Raw genomic sequence first — 21,074 nt, 5'->3', positions numbered from 1 at the left:
CTGTGTGTCTCTCATAAATAAACAAATAAAATCTTTAAAAAGTAAAAAATTTGGTCTATTTAAATACATACAATTCAAAACTTCTAGATGGTAAAACACACAAGGGGACTATTTTTAATATAATAATAGATGGTGGTTAAAGAGCTTCATATATAAAATATGCTTATAAACCTGAAGTAGGTTATTTCTAGAATCTTCAAATCTTGGTAGCTAGAGAGACTCTAATAGAATTCCTCCATTGTATAGACAATGGCATGGAGGCCCAGAGAAGGTAGTTCCCTTACTCAAAGCTCTCTTTGCTCATACCCTCTGCAGTTGAGATAGTAGGTATTGGGATACAGAGAATTGAGATAATGCAACCAGTAACCCTGAAAAATTTATGTTATGGCCAGTTCAAATAGTATAATTCTGAGTGTATTTCCAAGGAAGGGTCAGAGTTTATTAGAAAAATTAGACTTTTTAAAGCCTTGGATAAAACGAGCTTAGAGGATTATTAGCCAGCCATGTGTATAATACTTTTGGGTTTCTGGTGCTTTTCTTCTGTTTTCTGGGAGTTTTTGTTTTTTTTCTTGGGTTTTTTTTTTTTTAATAAAAAACCTAATTAGATGTTAAAATTGTTATTTTAATCCAAATTTAGATTTTTATTGACTATGAAGATAGATTCACTTTATTCAGATCTTAGGGAGCCTTAAATATTTGAACAGAAAGGCCCTAACGCACCACTGTGCCTAGCAGCTTACCTGAATGTCAAGGTCAGTCCTTGAGCAGAAATAGAAATCCTTTGAAATGTGCCAGTCTGGTTTTTAAACACAAAGCAGATAAAGTGGTGGCATGAAGTCCAAGTTCATCACAAAATTCATAGTGTTATTGCATACTGGTGGGGTGCCTGGGTGCTCAGTGGTTGAGTGTCTGCCTTTTGCTCAGTTGGGTCGTGATCCCCGGATCCTGGGATCAAGTCCCAAATCAGGCTCCCTGCATGGAGCCTGCTTCTCCCTCTGCCTGGGTCTCTGCTTCTCTCTCTCATGAATAATAATTTTTTTTTAAATAAAAGAACTTTCACTTCTCTGGTGGAACCCCCCACCAAACTCCTAAGAAAAAAACTGTTGTGAACCTTATCCTTATCCTGCCTCCATCTTATTGGCATCTTCCAAAAAAAAAAAAAAAGGTTGGGTTATTTAATACCATTTTAAAAAGAATAATAATTTTTCTAACCTGTGCTGGCAGGTTTTTTTCCCCTGACTTCCACAGTTTCCCCTGACTTCCATGGTGCCAATTCTTATCCCAAGTCCACCTCATTTTGCTAGTTATGACTTGGGAATGTGTATGCTCTGCTTTCTTTAAGGCGGCCTGTGTACTGTTTTCTTGCAGGGGCGAATCAGGTGCTGGGAAGACAGAAAATACCAAGAAAGTCATTCAGTACCTTGCTCATGTTGCTTCTTCGCATAAAGGACGGAAGGACCATAATATTCCTGTAAGTTTTTCTTCTGTTTGTTGAATTCATGGGCTTACTCTCTTATAATTTCAGAAGCAAGCGTAAGGAGGCCCAGCATTCTGGTGGGATGACAGCTCCCTGGTCTCCTCCACTCTCACTCAGACACCTCCCCCTGCTCAGAAGGGAGCACGCTGACCTGGAAATTGCTATTAACTGGGTATCCGAACAGGCCAACTGGAATTAACGGTTCTAGCTTGAAACCTAATTTCTGGCAAAGCTGTGGGAAGAATTGTTAGCGATCGATAAGCAGTGCTTATGAAAATTTCTTATTTCCACCAAAGGAGGGTCCTCAGGTATCTTTAGCAGTTCTTTTGCAAAGTGGACAACAGCCCATTGTTACTGTCCACTGCAGCTTGAGGCAAGGAGAGAGACCTGGGGACAATTGATGGTAGAAAAGGATAAGGACAGAAGAGTCCGTTACTGCTAATCTGTAGGTGTGCAGAAGAGGCAGGTGCCCCTGCTGAGTGAATGCCAGCTGGACCCGCTTTCACGGTTCTGAGCTGCACGTTGACATAGTGCTTTGGATGTGGCTCACTGCTCAGGGAAAGACTCAAACTCGCTAACGTTTGCATTTATCTGTTTGTAACAAACAGCAGGAATCGCCTAAACCAGTGAAACATCAGGCAAGTGCTTTTCTTTCTGCTTCTCAGTCTTGAATGCTTGCACTAATTTCTGTCTCTAGATTGAGTCTCCATTAGAAACAAGTACAGTTAGCTCTGAGTGAAATTCACTGTGGAAACTTAATTTTGAAAGTGTTGTTGCTTACAGATGTATTCTTTTGCAAGCAGCATGCCCTCCTGCTTTTAAATTTGTTTTCTAGACGAGTTTTGATACTTATTTGCCCTTTTATCATGACATTGAATCACATGTTTATGAAGCCTGTCCCTTCAGGGTTTTGTATTTCAAAGACCAGGTGGAATTATTTCGATTCTCCTCAAATACGCAGGAGGCTCGCTCTGTGCCAGACGTTACATTTTGAGTCCGGGGCTGCAGCTCGAAAAGTTGTACCTTTTTGGGTTCACACATTTCTAATCTATTAAAGTTTTATAGCCCATAAACGGTTTAACCTTCAAGGCTTTAATGATTTCCTATATAAAGTTAGCACTTTGTGTATCCAGGGCAGGTAGTGGAGGCATGTTAGATCTTCCTGATTAGAGAATGCCCCTGCTCCTGGCTCCCCAGAGCACAGCAAGGGACAGGTGACAAGCCAAGAAGGACAAGAAGGGCAGTGCCAAGCCAGACACCTCTGAAGGGAAGGGATGTGTGTCCTGGACTTAACCCTTTCCCAGGCACTGGAGTGTCCGCCACAGGCGTGATGATTTCAAGCTCAGTTGAAGCAGGGAAGAGTGATGCTACAAAAATGATCTATTAATAGAAATTATCTTAGTTTCTGCAGGCAGAGTCCTAGATACCAAGATTTTCAGATGTCTTTCTCAAAATTGTTTAGCTGTCAGACAGCAAAGCCATATTACACCTGTGGGGGTGCCTACAGTGTGCTTTTGTTCCTTCCGCTGTAGAGCAGATTTGCGCAAGTGAATACAAATTGGAAGGGTTAATGAAATAACTGTTATCCTAGACAATACTTAAAGGCTTTTTTTATCAATAACAGAAGGAATCTCTAGACCAGAAATTAGCTTTTCTTTGTGCCTGGTTGATACACACTAAAAATGACCTTTTAATGCGTGCTTAGGTCACTAGTGAAACGGTGTTAGATGATTAACGGCCAGATTTGGGTTTTCCAAATCCACCGTGGAGTACGCACATCGTTGTTGTTAACATTTTGTTTCGATGTCATTTTAAACTACAGAGTGGATCCCCATGGTGTGTGAGTCGCATGCCTACCCCTGGGTTTGACTTTGGGTCAGAGGAGTCCCTGCGGAGCAGGTCTTCTCAAAGGCAGCAGCTTCTCTGGCCGCTGATGTGCATGTCTTGCCTGCATGAACTCGCTGCGCGGACTTTCCAGAGCTGCTTTTCTCCACATTTATTTTCACAGTCGTCTAGTCCAGCTCTGCTTATGTTTGTAGAAACCTGAGAAGGGCGCTGGTTCTCAGCTTGAGGAACGGGATGCTCATCAGCGGCAGCAACCCTGGAGGGGACTGTGTCAAGAGACCTCTTCTCTGCCCACACTCCCTCCCCTTTCCCAGGGACCCCCTTGCCCCATTCTGGGAATGGCCACCAAAAGTCTGTACTTTGCAAGGTGTTTCTTTTGGTTTGAGATCCCTGGTTTGTGAATTTACATTGAACTGTGCGGGCAAAACTTGCTCAAGAGTGCCAGGCACCATTTGTATACGTTCCTAGCATTTTGTCATCAGACTGTAGCGTGAATCATCAGAACCAAGGGGAAGGCGTCTTTGGGTTCCTGATTTTGTGAGTCATTTATTTGTCTCCTTGCTCATTCTTTTTTTTTTTTTTTTAACAGCTTTATTGAGGTTTAATTCACATGCCATAAAATTCATGCATTTCTACAGTTCAGCATTGTCATTTTTTTTTTTTTTGTATGTTGAGTTATGTAGCTGTCCCTGCTGCAGACTTGAGGACCTTCTCATCACCCCAAAAAGAAATTCATGAGGAAAAAAAACAAAAACAAAAAGAAACTCATGAGGCCTCCCCTTCCACCTCCCTTCAGCCCCCGGAAACCATTCATCATCATCTCCTTTGTGTCTCTATGAGTTTGCCTACTGTGCGTACCTTCTGTAATGGAACCCTAGCGTATGTGGCTCCTTCCTCTCAGCATGACGTTTGTGAGATTCATCCGTGTCATAGCGCGTGTAAACATGCCCTACCTTTCCCTGGTTGGATGCCACCTCATTCTATGAAATCAGTCACACGGCCCATCCACCAGCTGACACATGTCTGGATTGTATACATTTTTTGGCCACTTTGAATGATGCCCCCGTGAACGTGTGTGCAGTTGTCTGCGTGGACCTATGTTTTCCATCCTCCTGGGCGTGCACCTAGGAGCTGGGTCCCAGTAGTGTTCCACTGACCATTTTGAGGCCCTGCCCCACCATTCTCAGGAGCAAAGAGTGATGGTGCTGCTGGGCATCCCGCCCCACCAGCAATTCGTGAGGGTGTTAGTTTCCCCATCTTGTGGCTAGTGCATTCCTCCTTGTAAGCTCCATTTGAGCTGTCCCCGCATGCCTTTATACTTGCTTTTATTTTTTATTGTTATTTTTTTAAAGATTTTATTTATTTATCCATGAGAGAGACATAGAGGCAGAGACACAGGCAGAGGGAGAAGCAGGCTCCTTGCGGGGAGCCTGATGTGGGACTCGATCCCAGGACCCCGGGATCACGCCCTGAGCCCAAGGCAGATGCTCAACCTCTGAGCCACTCAGGCACCCTGTACTTGCCTTTAGAATTTAATCCTTATTAATGGAAATATAAACCCATTTTCAAAATGAAGCTCACAGTGTTTAAGCAATGAATGGTAATCAGCATTTAAAGTATAGCATTATAAACTGTGGGTATGGATGATCCCTGGGTGGCTCAGTAGTTTAGCGCCTGCCTTCGGCACAGGGCATGAACCACCATCCCCTGATGGTTTCTAAGGGGCTCCATAATTTGCTTGAAAGATGTTAGAGCTGTTTAATCAAAATGTGAAATTGTAGGACACCCAAATGATCAAATGTCATGGTACTTTCTTAATTCAAGACCCTTTTTATGTGTTTTCTGGTGTTATTTTTGAGATCTTTACTTGGTCCCATTGATGTCACCAGTCTATTAGGAGAAAAGTGATACCACGACCCTGTTAACATAGTGGCCCCAACAGCAGAGACCAGGAGTGCCTCAGTTGGCAGGTACCATGGTGCCAGTGAAGACCCTTGACTCGATTCTTACCACCATCCTTGGCTCACCACCATTCCACCCCCAAACCCTACTAGAAGGTTTTGGGATTTCTGATCATACATTCATTCAGCAGACACTCCCGGAGCATCCTTCTGACCCAACAGTGAGCTCAGTGCAGAGGATACGACCAGTTATCACAAGCCAGCAGAAGGACTAGAATCAGTAGATCACTCACATAAGCACACCCAAATACGCAAAGAAGGAAAGAATCCTTGTGGCCACCTCTAGGGAATATTGAAATGAGATGTGCCATACTCGTTTTACCTCCAGATTAGGAAAACATCTGAAAGGTAAAATATTAAAGTTTTTTTTTTTTAAGATTTTATTTATTCATGAGAGACAGAGAGAGAGGAAAGAAAGGCAGAGACACAGGCAGAGGGAGAAGCAGGCTCCACATAGGGAGCTCAATGCAGGACTCGATCCCGGGACTCCAGGATCCCAACCCTGAGCTGAAGGCAGATGCCCAACTGCTGAGCCATCCAGGTGCCCTAAAGTATTTTTTTTTACCTTATGATTTGACAGGATGATAGTGTGTCATTTTAAGGAATCTAGATTCTAGTTCCCTGATCTAACAGTAGGTGGTTAGTGTAAAGGTAATGCCCCATTTATGAAAATTCAGGGTTTTTCTGACAGTTTTTACATTCTGATCACACAAACCACGTGAGGTAAGGAGGATTCTGGAGCCCAGTTTGCGCAGCGCTAGGATACCCAAGACTTTGTAAGATGTTGGTCATGGCCAGCCCAACGTGGGGCTCGATCCCAGGACCCCAGGGTCATGACCTGAGCTGAAGGCAGTCGTGTAACCAATGGAGTGCCCCAAGCACCCCAATAACTGCCATTCTTAATGATGCTTCTCAGTTGTTCAGATTGGTCCCCAGGATACCAAATTTAAGAAATCTGGGGAGCGTATAATGGTTAGAAAGATTTACATCAGAAATAATCTGGTATTTTGAAGTCCATAAACCAGAGGATGCGCTGCAAGGGAGCATCCTATCTAATGCCAAGAAAGGAAGTCCATAGCACAGATGTATGTTGTGCTTGAGACCTGTCAAGATCTGGACAATTGAGATAAATGCTAAAGTGTAGACCTGTGGGGAAGTACCTCCCTGTGCCCTGGGCCTCCATAGCACTTCCCCACCCTTCCTGCTGCACTAGATGCTAAGACTGAGTGTATGGCACACATTTGTTCTGCATCATGCAGCAGCTGGCCATGAGTTTAAGAATCTTATGTGAAGGTCCCTTTATCCCTCTCTTGCTTAGAGAATCCCATTTGCCTGGTGGTTTGTAAGGCTTTCTTCAGGTCTAGAATACTGGTATTCTAAAATACAGGGGTAAGATCTGTGTTTGGAAAAAGCAGATTTCTCTAAGCCCTACGATATAATTCTAAAATTACATTCCAGGAACACAACGTCACTTTCTAGTGCTGTTTGTGGCCGGTGATGGCATCGTGCTTTCTCATACAGCTTCCTATTGTGTGTCATGATCAAGGCACATATTAACGTGCTTACATCTTCTGTTTGTAAAAACCTGCCTTCTAGCTGAATTTGCTGCACGTAACTAAAGACACTGATAAAGCATGTAGGTTATCACAGACTCTACTTAGCCCTTAAAATTTGAGCAAGAGGCCGTAACAGCATCTGCATCTCTGTCCTGTCTGAAAGTGGAGGTGAGGACATTGCCCTGTCTGCATCATTAAGACACTGCGTGAAGCCCTTGGCATGTCTTCCACAGTCTAGTGGTGATTATTAGAATTGGCTGCCTTAAGTCACTGGAACAAGGCAGAGGACAAATGAACAGAAGCGTAAGTGTTGATATGTTCTTCATCGCAGCGTCCTGCTAGATTTCATTTCATGAAAACGTGTTTGCTTTATTTTCACAATTCTCCACCTAATTTATGTGCCCTGCCCTTAGAGTTCTCTTCTGTGCTCAGTGTAACCTTTTCTGATCCCTCTGATCACTTTATAAACTTTATAAATTGTTTTCCTTTGACAGAGCCCAGTGGGACCAAGAATCAAGCCGAAAAGGGTACAGGGTGGCAAAAAAAAATGAAAACACTGAGGGGAAAAAAAGGATGTGTTTTGTATTTTCCCCCGAGGCCCCGAGGATTGGAGTAAAGACATGAGATTAATGTTCATATGCTGTGTGTGTGTGTGTGTGTGTGTGTGTGTGTGTGTGTGTGTGTGTGATGTCTTTTAGGGGGAACTTGAACGGCAGCTTTTGCAAGCAAATCCAATCCTGGAATCCTTTGGAAATGCGAAGACTGTGAAAAATGATAATTCATCTCGCTTTGTAAGTCTGAAAACACCAGAAACTTTTAATTTCTCTGATTTTTAGTTAAATGTCTATTGGGATTAAGCAGCTAGAGTACTTTTTTCTTCCTGGATTTTGGGGAGAGGCTAATCAATGCAGTATGGAGCGATATCGCCCAGTAGAAATATTGACGGGTCTCACGTAATATTCAATTTTCTAGTGGTCGCATTTTAGAAAGGAAAAAATATGGAAGTCATTGTAATGATATATTTACCACATATAATTATACTGGATGGCACATGACTCGTTCTTCATCTTTGGGGACGATCTGTAACACTTGTTGCTGGCTGGGCATGGAGGACTTAGCACACAGCACTAGGAATGTCCACGCTCTACAGAGTTGGTATTCAGTGTCATCAATTGTCCTGTTCATACTTGCTGTTTCTACAGGATATGGAGGTCAGAATAATGAGTCTGTTCTGTTCCTTCTCTGTAAAAATCCTCTCAGCTGTTTGGCTTGCTCAATTCCTGGAGAGCTTTCCTCTCTCCTTCCGTTGGATCACCTGTCCCTGACTGCCTGGGGCTGGCCTTCTAGGCGATGGCCAGATCAGCTCTCCCTGTTCAGCTACTCCCAGCCCACTCATCAGTGCCACTCATCAGTGGCAGATCTTCTCTAGAACCATATTCAGCAAATTGGGCCTGCCCGCAGTAAAGCCCTCACCTGGATTATAGTCCTCAAGATGCAATAACCATTTCCACAGTGAGGTTGGAAGGGGGCTTCAATTTCAGTTCTTTCTCCTTAAATCATTGAGTTAATATCTATGTTTTTTCTCCCTCCTCTGATACTAGAAGTATTTGTAAAAGCTCAGAAGGCCATGTTAAGAGAGGCTTTAATTCTCATGACTCTCTGAGGGGTAGTTTGGGGAATCTAGTACCATTATGATGTACGGTTTTACCCTGAGGATGTGAAGTCATGGTGTTCGTGTTGACTTTCTGACGGCACAGATTGGGGTGGTTAGTGGAAACAGCCAGATATGGGATCACAGAGGACCCAGTGAACCCAAAGGTAGCCAGATAACTGTCTGCAGGAGTCTGCAGGACTGCCATAAAGAGCTCCCCAAACCGAGGGGCTTTATTTTCTCAGTATTGGAGGCTGGAAGTCCAACACCAAGGGAGAACAGGGCTGGTTTCTTCTGTAGCCTCTCTGGTTTGTCGGTGGCCACATCCTCCCTCTGTGTGTGCCTATGCCCTGTTCTTTTCTTGTTAAGGACACTAGTCCTGTGGGACTAGGGCCCTAGTGACCTCGTTTGGACGTAATTATCTTTGTAAAGACCCTGTCTCCAAATATAGTCCTGTTCTGAAGCACTGGGACTTAGGACTTTGACATAAGAATTGGGGGCAGAACATCCGACTGAGCCCATGGCGCCTCATAGGGTCCAAGAGGCTGTCAAGTTACAGAAGAAATAGGGATCTATTTGTTTGAGACATTGTTTATTCCCAGAAGATAAATTTTGAAGATTCATTTAATCCAAATTCATTAGGTAGTGTTTTTTTTTTAGCTTTTTACATACAGAGTGGGATACGAATATACCTGTCAGGAGAAAGTCTGGGTGTGACTTTGGGGTTTATAAAAGATTTGGGGGCACTAAGCTTCATTTATAGAGTTTTTGTCATCATCCCCTGGATCTTCAGCATTGAGCCTGAGCCATATTTAAATCTTAAATTCTTCCCACTGAAAGCCCTGTGTTTAGTGGCTATATCACGGGATAGAAGAAACAGTGAGCTACCAGCTTTGGTATGTGCATCTCTATGAAGATTTGCAAGGATTTCTTAGTGGAAAATGTTTCGTTTTACCACATAAATGTGAAGTTACCAATCTATTCTGATTCCCCCCTGCCCCAAACCACACTTTAAATTCAGGAGAAACCATTTTGTGATTAGGTGTCCCCTCTTTGCTTAGAAAAGATAAATTGCAGCCAACCAGTCCTTGTTCTTTGGTAAAGAATGTCGTGAGTCTGTCACTAAGTGGTCGGGATCCATCTGCCTGCCAGCGATTTTGTGTTTGGTGCAGATGGAAGTAGTATTCTGTATTAGTCAGCTGTTGCTGTGTAACAAATTGCCCTGACCCTAGTGACCTGAAACCTGTATCACTTGACATGTCTGTGTGATGGGTGGTTCTGACTCGGGGCCTCTCACCACCACTAAGGTGGTGTTGGCTGGGGCTGTAGTCCTCTGCAGGATCTTCTTCCAAGCTGACTTGGGCAGCTTTTGGCAGGAATCCTTGGTTCCTCACCTTGAGGCCTCTCTGGAGGCATGCCCGCTTATGACCTGGCAGCTGGTGTTCCCCTAGAGCAGGTGATCCAAGAGAGCAGGACAGAAGCCACACAGTGAATGCTCTTTACGACCTTGGAAGTCACACACTAGTCCTTTGATGTATTCTACTGGTCAGTCAGACCAGCTCTGGTACAGTGGGAGCAAGGGAACTACACAATTACACAACAATGGGAACGCCAAGGTTAGGGATTACCAAGGCCATCTTGGAAGTTGGCTTCCACACGTCATTAGAGAGATTTCTGTATTGACAAATATAAGTTGTGACCTGTAATTTGCATTACTCTAGATCAGTGGTTCTCAGTTGGAGATGCTCAGGGGCCATTTGGTATCATCTGGAGGCATTTTTGGTAGTTCGATTTGGGTGACACTTAGTGGTTTGCCTCTGGCATCTAGTGGGGAGAGGCCAAGGATGCTGCTAAACATCCAACATTGTACAGGACAGGCCCCGCGACAAAGAATTATCCAGCCCAAAGTGTCAAACTGTCGAGGTTGAGAAACCCCCGTCCAGCTTGTTTCTTCAAATTGGAGTCTAAAGCAAGGTAATCATTTTTGAAATTTATTTGCGAAATAATTACTATACACGAGTCTCTTTAAAGCTTACTATTTATGCATCCTATTCCGAAGGTTGGTGTAAATAATTCTGGTCGGAACTAACTTTACATTGTACTGGCAGGAAGAATTTCTTAGATGGTTTTCTAACAAGATGGATTCCAGTGAGAATCACCCATCTAATCTAAATCCTTAGTAAGCCCAGTGTCAGCTGGAGTGCCAGCTCCCAAAGCACTTGTACTACTGGATGATAATCTCGAAGTCTACTCATTCTAATCTATTAAAAGCTCATCGTTTTTAAGGAAAGAAGATTTTTCACTAAGGCAGTGTTCTTACATGTAGCTAGTTCAACGGAGACACAAACATGTCCTTACATTGTTGGCTTCAGGTTGCAATCCTTAGAAAGTCAGCTTTATGTTGATATGTAGGACTTTTTTTTTTTTTCTTTCTTAAGAAACAGCAGTAGCTAGCTACTAACCCATCATAAGGCATTCACTGTACAAAGCCACAACAAGTAGTTGGTTTTAGTGGTTCCACAAAAAAACAGTGAAGGATCTGGTTACACTGTGGACAGGAGCTCATGCAGCTGAAAGGTCCCTTTGGCAGTTCTCTGCAAGCGTGGCCGATGCTTTGCTTCTTGGGGCGCTCTGGGCTCATCTTCTAACCACATTGTACAGAATTCACATTTGGCTGCTGGGCACTCCAGTAAATTCTTGAGCTCCTGTCCTCTGCCAGGCACTATGGTGTGCACATGCTTTTTCCATTGGGATGTCTGAATAGGTCTCTCAGATGTCATGTGTTCCATATGGAACCTTTTCTACTTGAAATCTGTTCCTTACATCTTCTGTCAGGATGTGGTCCCATCAGCACCACCCCCCCCAGTTGCATAAGTGTAAAACAAAACACAACAACAAAAACCCAGAAAAATAAAATAGCTAGGAATCCCCAGGCCCCACACTTTCCTCGTGGCCCCTGTCCAGCCCAGAGCACATCCTGTTGCCACGCTTCCAGATCAGTCCACAGTTCTCCTTCCACTTCTCCTAAACACCTGCTTGGTCTAAAATTCTACCCGAGACGGTCTCTCTGGGCTCTGCATGGTGTCCTCTTGGATTTTCTCACGTACTCACAGTCTGTGGGTGAGCAGGCTGCTTCCTGGTGACCCCTGTATCTCACATGAGGGACTGTCTCCCTGCTCTCTGGATCCATAGTTCCTGGCGCTGTGCCTTGCACATGGAAGTACACAGTAGGTGCACATTAATGGAATACATTTAATTACAATGTGGTTACCTACACAGCAAGAGCCTGTGGCCTCCTTGAGCTTGAGCTTGCCTTCATCTGGGTCTTTTTTTTTTTTTTTTTTTTTCCATCTGGGTCTTGACCTTAGTGTATTTTCAATGACATGCCATAGTGCACAGTTGAGCCCAGGGAGTGTGTGTTGCATGGGCTGGACCCTCCAGGAACACACGTGCCCTGGTTTTGGAAGCTCGAGCAGTCTAAGGTAACCTGGGAAGTGACAGCTTTGGGGCCAGGCCAGGCCTGGGGCCGGGAAGGATGTCCCACGTCACACCAGAAGAGCAACGTGATGGGTGAGAAACCCGTTGCATGTACGGTGGAGCTGCGTGGAGGCTTTACAAGACACAGGCTTGCAGTGGAAATATTTGGAACTATAAACTCTGTAAGCTTTTAGAATCCATTTGTTTCCCTCTCTTTGATCTGATAGAGATGAATAATTTCCTGAAGAGTATCTTTTCTTTCATAGATGCTAGCGTATGGTTTGTATTAGAGGGGCTTCTTTGAGGAGAACATTACCCTTACGAAAATAATCATTCACAGTTAGTCCCATTCTGTTTATGGAGAAGTCAGATGCGTTCCAGATGGAGGGGATTGATGTCAAATGACTCTCTTGTAATGAAACTTTTGAAACAGGGACTTCAATTTCTGACTTGTATCAGTAGAGACGTCTCCTCCCAGAAACTTTTGGTAGGAAAAAGTCTGTCTTTATGCAAATGTTTTTTTTTTTTCTTTCCTCTGGACAGAATTAAGCCAGTTTGGCAACTCCTGGTGTTACGTACCTTTGGGGAGATAACTAGCCACAGTAGAGGTCAATAAAGGCTTGGGTGCCCTCCCTACCTCTGGGGAGCAGAGAATGGTGGACACAAGCCAGAGCCCTGGGCCCTTGCCTGTACTTGTTAGCAAACAGACACTAGAAATGGTTTTGTGAAATCAGTTGAATGCAGTCCCTGCTGTGTTCTTGAGCACTCGCACCCTCCTCCTAAAGACTTTTGGGGGCTGATGTGACTTTGTCACAAGACAGTGTGACCTGCGGTAGAAACCCGGCATGCAGCCCTTTCAGCCTGGAGCTCAAAGCAGCCTTCCCGACAGACACCACGGCCTCCAGGCCTTTCTGGAGTCTCTGCACCCTGTTCCCACCATAGTGGAGGTGTCTGCGTCCTTCCACGTCACCCCAGGAATCCTCCTCTCTGTTATATTAAGCAACGAGACCACTTGATTAACTCCCCTTACTCATGAACAAAGCTTCTGGTACAGTTTGGAGATGAAGATAGCTGAAGCCTTCAACCCCGCCATCTGGTCTCGGGTTAAATCTAGCTCATTACTCCTAGGATGGCTTTCCCCATTTAGGGCAGAAGCTGCTCCCAGACTGGAGGATTTTTAGTGGTGTGAGCTCACACACAGAGCACGCCCTCGATGCTGTGATGTTTGGAAGTAGATTCCAGATATTACGATGACTTGAATAATCTTGCCTGTGTGGCAGTCAGATGTGGGGCAGGGAGCGTAAGTGCAAGTTTCTCCACGTAACGTTCGAAGAGGCCCTGTTGGCAGAGGAGCATAGAGGGGCCCCCAGGTGCCACTTGAAGTAGCTGTTGGCCAGAAGGTCCTAATTTTCCCTTGAAAAGTATGGAGTGGTTTCTCTCTTATGGAATGCTTACTAATGGGAGATCAAAATCGGGTTGTCATGTGTCATGGACTCCTGCCATTCATAGTACTTTTATTTTTTTAAAGATTTTAAAATTTTTTATTTAAGAGAGAGAGCGCACAGGAGGAGAGGCAGAGGGAGAATCACACTCCCCACTGAGCAGGGAGCCCGATGTGGGACTCAATCCCAGGACCTCAGGATCATGACCTGAGCTCAAGGCAGACACTTCACCAACTGAGCCCCCCCCAGGTGCCCCAACAGAGAGCTTAAAGTGGAGAAGCACAGAACCTCCCTTTAGTAGCATTTAGCCAGCAGCAAACCAACACATTTATAAGCTATAAGATCACTTGACTCAAATAGTGATCCTTCTTGAAGCCTTCCTCTGTGTCCCCATAGCACCTGTTTGTCCTCTGGAGGCATCTTACCACGGTGTCCTTCAGGTGTCGGAAGAACACAACCCCAGGATTCTGCTTCCATTCGGGGAGGACATTAAGTTAGCATCTCTCAATGCCATGATCATACAATTTGTGTAAAATGATTATTTGCATGAGAGTAGTACTTCTGTGAGATCACAACAGCCTGTCTTAGAAGGAGGGAAAGTTTTTCTTCTTTTTAAAAAAAAGAGAGAGAGAGAGAGAGGCACCCGGCTGGCTCAGCAGTTGAGCGTCTGCCTTTGCCTTGACGTGACCCCAGGGTCCTGGGATCGAGTCCCACAACGGGCTCCCCGCAGGGAGTCTGCTTCTCCCTCTACCTGTGTCTCTGTCTCTCTGTCTCTCATGAATAAATAGATAAAAATCTTAAAAAAAAAAAAAAGACACAAAACTCTCTCCCCACGCTCCCAAAAAACAGAACTACCCAAACAAGCAACTTTTCATTTTTGTCTTGTGATTTTTTTTAACTTATGACATTGAGCAATCCTTTTGTATACTACTGACTGTTTACATATCTTCTTTGATGAAATAATCTGTTTAGATAATTTACCCAGTGGTTTTTTTGTGTTGTTTGTCTTGTTATTGAGTTGTAAGAGTTTTTTAATATACTCTAGGAACAAGTCTTTTACCAGGTAGGTAGTTTGCAAATATTTTCTGCTAGTCTGTGGTTTCTCCTTTCATTTTCTTCAGTGTCTTGAAAATTAGAAGCTTTAGATTCTGATGAAATCTAGTTTATCAGTTTTTAGTTGATAAACTAAAGGTTCGTGCTCTTGGCATGTTTTCTAAGAAGTCTTTCTCTACTTTAAGGTCATAAGGATTTTCTCCTGTTTTCTTTTGGAAGTTTATGGTTTTAGCCTGTACTTCACATTTATGATCTCTTTTGAGTTACCTTTTTTACATGGTGTGAGGAAGGCTGTAAGTTCTTTTGGTTTCATTTTACATATTTTTCAGGCACCCGTTTGTTGTTGTTTTGTTTTGTTTCGTTTTGTTTTTTTGTTTGTTTTTAAAGATTGGTCGTTTCTCTGTTAAATTATCTTGGCACCTTTTGTGAAGATGAATTGACCATATACATGTGGTCTATTTCTGGACTCTTCAAATCCATTGATCTGTATCTCTATCCTCCCACCAATACCAACCTGTCCTAATAAACTTACAGCTTTTTGAAATCTAGTAGTGTGAGTCCTTGAGGCTCTGTTCTTCCTCAACATTGTTGTGACTTTTTTAGGTCCTTTCCATTTCCCTGTAAATCTTGGAATCAGCTTGTCCATTTCCCCATAGAAAGCCCTCCACTCCCTTGACCATTTGTGTGACAAGTGAGCTTTGAAGGACTAAGTCCTGGAATAAACCGTTCATTGCCATTGTCAGGCAAAGGATTTAATTTGTGAGATACTTGCTTTTATTTTATTTTTGCTTTCTCATTTTAATGATCACATTACCAGCTTTGATATTTGGTATTATGATAACTTTATGAAATGAATTATGAAATTGCCACTATTTCTATTTCCTTAAAACAGTTATGTGTAGTAAGGCCATTAAATATTTCTTAGGAACTGGCAAAACTGTTTGATCAGACCAACCCACCATTTTTGAAGAAGTAATTATATTTCATTTTTTATTATTACAATCTATTCAAGTTCTCTTTTTTTTTTCTTGAATAGATTTCTGTTTTCCTAGGGAATTACATTATTCTGTTTTTCAAGCCTGTCATTATAAGGTGGGATACAGTGTTCCTTTAATGCTGTTAAACCTCTTATCTCAGATTATGTGGAAGAGCTTCTTAAAAGTTCTAAATGATTAGGATCTCGTTTTTATTATGTTACAGCTCAGGAAGGTCGCCTGTCCTGTTGATGCTTTGGGGGAATTTACTGAGGCTTTTTCCTTCTCTTTCTATTGGAGACAATATTTAAGACCCATTTTTGTATAACTAACGGATACTTGGCAGGGCGCTTTGATTTATCATCTTATTACAGTGTTCGTATCATCTGTGTCCTTACTTATTTTTAATTTTCTTGCTGTGATTTGTTTTCAGGGCAAGTTTATTCGAATCAACTTTGATGTAACTGGCTATATTGTTGGGGCCAACATTGAAACATGTATCCTTTTCATAACAACATAATCCAAACTAAAGAGGGATTTCATCTTTGTCTAGCCTTGAGGTGACCCTCTGTGGCATCGCTGCCATCACCACCCAGATGATCAGCCTGAAGCCCGGAGAGATGGTGACCTGGTCAGATACTTCCAGCTACTGAATGTTAATCCCTCAGCATTGTTTTGTTGGTGGGGTTTGTTTTTAACACCAGGTCCTACCCTGTTCACAGGGCGGGGGCATTGGAGAGGACCTCCAGGTGAAGGCCATCCTATTGAACCACCGTTCAGTTTCCTGTTGGGTGTCGGGTTAGCCCTTTATTACCATCTGCTTCTGGTAGTATTGGGACGGGCACATACCCTCAAAACAAGCCTTGTAAAAGTACAGAGTTCTACTAGTTTTGATTAGTGTTACACAGAATAAGACCAGAGGAAAAACAAATGTCCAACACATAAAATAGTCCTAGGAAATGTCACATGCCTCAAGTAGCTGTCAGAAATGCTCAGTCTACGTAGAATTAACTTGATTAGAGAAATAACAGAAATGATTCTGAATCATAGTGTGCCAGTTAGGAAGGAGACATGTGACAGTTCTCAGCTACTTCAGGCAAGTGCCAGAGATTCAGTGATAGAAATAAAACGTTTCCAGGTGAGGGGTGCCACAGCTGGCTCTGGAGAAGCAGCCAGAGGAGGCCAGTGGTTCACCAGGTCAGGGTGCTCTCAAGAGTATTTGGAAAGTCCGAGCAAGACCGTGGGTGTAGAGGGGCTGGCGCCACTTGCATGAGGGTTTCTGTGAGGGGTCCTTGGGGGGCACGGGCCAAGCACATGGGTTGTGGGGTTGAACCGAGCTTTGGTTCCTGACTCTGCCTCCAACAGCTCAGCTTCCTTTTTACAGCTTCTTAGAGTTCCTGGTTTAGCGCTGTGTTCTTTGAAAATAACCTGGATTAGGAGTACGGGTGGGGTGGAGTGGGGCGAGGGAAGCACCCTGATCTTCTATCCCCCTCCCATCCACCATTCTCGCAGATTAGCTAGGGACATGAGTGCCTGAATTTTCCTTTTTCACTTACAATTTTTCATCATTCAGAGTGGTTAATCACAGGAGGGTTAATATATATCCCAGAAAGAAAATGTTTTATGCTTTACATTTGTATAGACTCAGAGGGGAGGCCACCTTTTCTATTCCATCCTTAACCATCCCCACTCAGACCTTCTGGAAAAATCTCGTGCTGTTCGTCAAGCAAAAGATGAGCGTACTTTTCATATCTTTTACCAGTTGTTATCTGGAGCAGGAGAACACCTAAAGTGTAAGTTCTAAAGTTTCTTACTATTTTATATTTATTTGAATTTTTTTTTAGTAATAATTTTATTGAAAGAGAACATTTTGGGGAAACAGTACAGTTGACCCTCAGAACAATATGGGGGCTAGAGGCACCACTCCCTGCACCGTCACAAATCTGCAAATAACTTGTGACTTCTCCAGAAGTTAACTACGAGAGCCTATGATGGACTAGAAGGCTTACCGATCACCAGTCCTTTAACGCGTATTTTGTATGTTCTGTGTATTATATGCTGTATTCTTACAATAACGGAAATAGAGGAAGAAATGCTGAGAAAACCATAAGGAAGAAAGCACACATTTACAGAACCGTATTCTATCAGAAAAAACTCGTGTGCAGGTGGACCCATGCCGCTCAGACCCATGGGGTTCCAGGGTTGACTGTCATTTGTATACACACCAAATGGAAATGAAATTTAACCTCCATTCCATGGGATAAATACTTTATTTTAAATGGCAGTTACATGGCTCGTGTTACATTATTTTCAGTATGTATATTTCTTTTCTTTAAAAAAGTTTCAGGGGTGCCTGGGTGGCTCAGTTGGTTAAATGTCTGCCTTCAGCTCAGGTCGATTCCGGGGTCCTGGGATCAAGCCCTGCATTGGGCCCCCTGCTCAATGAGGAGTCTTCTTTTCCCCCTCCCTCTGCCTGTTGCTCCCCTTGCTTATGCTCTCTCCCGAATAAATAATAAGTAAAGAAATAAGTTTTAAATTAGAGGACAAATGATGGGGTTTCATACAAGTTCTGTTTCAACATTTACAAGGATAAAAAGTCAGAAAAAAAATTATAAAATTGAGTTAAATATTTTTGTTCCCAGGCTTATAATGGAAAATATATGCTATGCTTCCACTAGTACAAGAAGGAGCTTATCATGGACTTTTATTTTGTCACAAATCCTAAGGACTGGAAGCTTAGGGACTGGGTGGGGCAAGGTTCCCAAGCAGAAATTTGCTGGATCAGAGATATTTGAGGGTGAGGGGAGGATGTACAACTTCCTGATTCCTTCTCTGCGACATTACGTATGTTCTCCAGAGATACCAACAGACACAGGCGTCGTACTGCTTTTGTCATCTAGGGTCCAGGCTCTTGCTAATAACCACAGACACCTGTGCATGCGTTGAGCCCAGAAATGAGACCAAGACGTGCAAGAAAAAGTAAGAGTCACTGCTGTTAGAAACTAAGCATTCAAGCCGATGACCGTCAATGCTGGAGAGGAGGACACCCGCAGGCTTTCAGACTGGCAGTAACTCTGTGCTAGTAATGTGAATTAAGAAAAAAAAAAAGGGGGATCAAAGTGTTAGAAGAAGGAGGTAGGAAAAGAAAGCAGTCAGTACCCAGAGCAGGTGTAAGAATTAAGAGAGGCGTGCTCGCAGAAATTCTCTGCAGGAGAGCACATGGTAACATCCCATGTGAGGGGAGAGAGCCCTGTCTCTGCTCATCCCTCCTGAGAAACATCCCACTGCTCTCTTAAGTTCTAACTCATGGCCCCTAAAGCATCATGGTCAATGGGGGCGGCCCTTAGAATAGCCTGTCATAAATAGGGGTTGTGCATCACCCGCAAAGGCAAATTCACTACCAGACAAACTGACTCAAGAGAAAGGGTTTCAGAGCATTGGCTGGGCTGGAAGTCTGTACCTTCAACATGAGGGTCTTCAGGTCCATGTCGCTATCAACCACTTCGCTGAAGGATGCCTGGGGGCCTCAGTTGGTGAAGCATCTGCCTTCAGCTCAGGTCATGATCTCAGGGTCCTGGGATGGAGTCCTGCATCGGGCTCCCTGCTCAGCAGGGTGTCTGCTTCTCCTTCTCCCTCTGCCCCTTGCCCTGCTTGTGCTTGCTCTCTCTCTCTCTCTCTCTCTCCTGCTCTTTCTCTCAAATAAAATCTTTAAAAAATAAAATGAATCTGCAAAGAAAGAATAGGTATGGCAGGAAACTATGTGTGGTAGTGAAGATCAGCCCAGGTGGGTGTGTTTGGTCTGCAGGGGCATTAAACTGTAACTTATTTCTGTTTTCTTCTAGCGGATTTGCTCCTCGAAGGATTTAATAACTACAGATTCCTCTCCAACGGCTATATTCCCATCCCGGGACAGCAAGACAAGGACAACTTTCAGGAAACCATGGAAGCAATGCACATCATGGGCTTCTCTCACGAGGAGATTCTGTGTACGTAGGGTTTTCCTGAGTCTCTGCTGCCCACTTAAATAGGACTCACGGGGGTGGAGAACAAAAGCTAAGAAACGACCAAGGAAATAACAAGAACCACCTGTATGAGTTCCTGGGACCTGAGATACTGAAAAGTTCTATGTAGCTGCTTTTGAGCACAAAATAAATGAGGAGATGTCTTTACTACATTCTGATGCAATAGTTTTGCTTTTTTTCTTTTTATGTCCTTATAAAGCAATGCTTAAAGTAGTGTCATCAGTGCTACAGTTCGGAAATATTTCTTTCAAAAAGGAGCGAAATACTGATCAAGCATCCATGCCAGAGAACACAGGTAAGCGGACCAGTAGGGATTTTGTTTGTGTTTGGACATTTGTTGTTGTGTTGTGGTGGTGGTGGTGTCACAAGCGCATGTTGTGATGTGAGTGTAAAAGTGTTCCTGAGGCTTTCCTGCAAGCTGTCGGGAGGAGAGTGGGGGCCTGCAAGCCCACATGGGGGCCGACCAGTTCCCTGAGTGAGGGGCAAGCCAGACTGGCAGTGGAGACCCTGCCCCAGCACTGGGGGTGCTTTGGGAACTGGGGCCAGTAGACCACGAGCTGCGGAGAACATGCGGCTCATCGGAATGGGGGCTGCAGGTGTAGATTCTGGCCAGTTATTCCCTTGCCGGGAATAGAGGCCTGTGTTTCCAGATGTTATTTTTCAAGGAAATCCAGATTTTAATATGAAACCTTCCAGCTTTGAAATGTTAAATGTGGACTTAACTCTCCTGTGCACCATCGGTGGGTTCTAAGACTCCGTGACTTACATCAAACAACCCAGAATTAGTATCTGCGGCCTGCCTCTTATGATCTAAGAATGGGTACTGTTCATTTGAAAGGATGAAGGCCTAAACCTTGTCCTCCTTTAAGACTTACTCAGTTTATTTCTTGATAAGGCTTCTTAGGGAGGACGTTGTGACCAGATCATAGGTAGAAGTCTAGTATTTAGGAGACTTTTCACGCTCTAGTTGCACAGAAACTCTGCCATCTTCTTGGGATGAACGTGATGGAGTTCACGCGGGCCATCCTCACCCCCCGGATCAAGGTCGGCCGAGACTATGTGCAGAAAGCCCAGACCAAAGAACAAGTGAGTTTAGCATTGTCGTTACCCATTTCTTTGAATGACAAACCAGCGTCCTAAGACCCTCCGCTTGGCGAGTAACAGACATTAATGAAAGCTCTCTGTAGCAGGTGTTTCTTGGTACCGGCTATTTTATTCTTATACAGTGTTCTCTTTCTCAGAAATATTTTAAAGGTGACTGTTTAAAAAGTAAATGTGAAATGTCACCCTAGATTTTCCCCAGGTCAATAGATCATCTAGGAGGACAAAGCTGTAGATGCCCGTTCCTTGGTGGGGCGCAGTGTCCCCTGGTCCCTGTGTGGGTGGCCCCAGCACCAAAGATGTAGGAGGAGGCTCACCCATCTCATGGCAGACTCCTTTCAGACTAGATAGGCCGCACAGAGCCCTGAGGGCATAGGGACAGGCTTATTTCTCCTGGGCATCTTCACCTTTCCCCTAAATCTCTAGTGTACAGTTATCTCTAGTGTACAGTTCTAGTGTACAGTTCTCCATTGAACTAATGCCCTCCGTTGCCATATAAAATCAAGACACGATTA

The 21,074-nt window shown here is 43.8% G+C and overlaps 1 protein-coding gene across 8 annotated transcripts in view; it reads left to right on the top strand.

The window, feature by feature from the left end:
- The window catches only part of MYH10 (myosin heavy chain 10), a 120,672-nt gene that overhangs the window by 41,048 nt on the left and 58,550 nt on the right, over positions 1 to 21,074 (top strand). For 4 of the 8 annotated variants that reach the window (XM_038536839.1, XM_038536840.1, XM_038536841.1 and 1 more), the window contains 8 exons: positions 1,369 to 1,471; positions 2,086 to 2,115; positions 7,538 to 7,630; positions 15,870 to 15,933; positions 17,131 to 17,229; positions 19,279 to 19,422; positions 19,658 to 19,753; positions 20,426 to 20,544. In XM_038536839.1, coding sequence (XP_038392767.1) covers positions 1,369 to 1,471; positions 2,086 to 2,115; positions 7,538 to 7,630; positions 15,870 to 15,933; positions 17,131 to 17,229; positions 19,279 to 19,422; positions 19,658 to 19,753; positions 20,426 to 20,544 — 748 coding nt within the window. The remainder of the gene's footprint in view (positions 1 to 1,368; positions 1,472 to 2,085; positions 2,116 to 7,537; positions 7,631 to 15,869; positions 15,934 to 17,130; positions 17,230 to 19,278; positions 19,423 to 19,657; positions 19,754 to 20,425; positions 20,545 to 21,074) is intronic. The other 4 variants (XM_038536834.1, XM_038536837.1, XM_038536835.1 and 1 more) reach the window with 2 other exon arrangements.

Source organism: Canis lupus, chromosome 5 (genome assembly GCF_011100685.1).
Source record: "Canis lupus familiaris isolate Mischka breed German Shepherd chromosome 5, alternate assembly UU_Cfam_GSD_1.0, whole genome shotgun sequence".
Taxonomy (NCBI): domain Eukaryota; kingdom Metazoa; phylum Chordata; class Mammalia; order Carnivora; family Canidae; genus Canis; species Canis lupus.
This window is presented reverse-complemented; position numbering and strand designations above follow the sequence as displayed.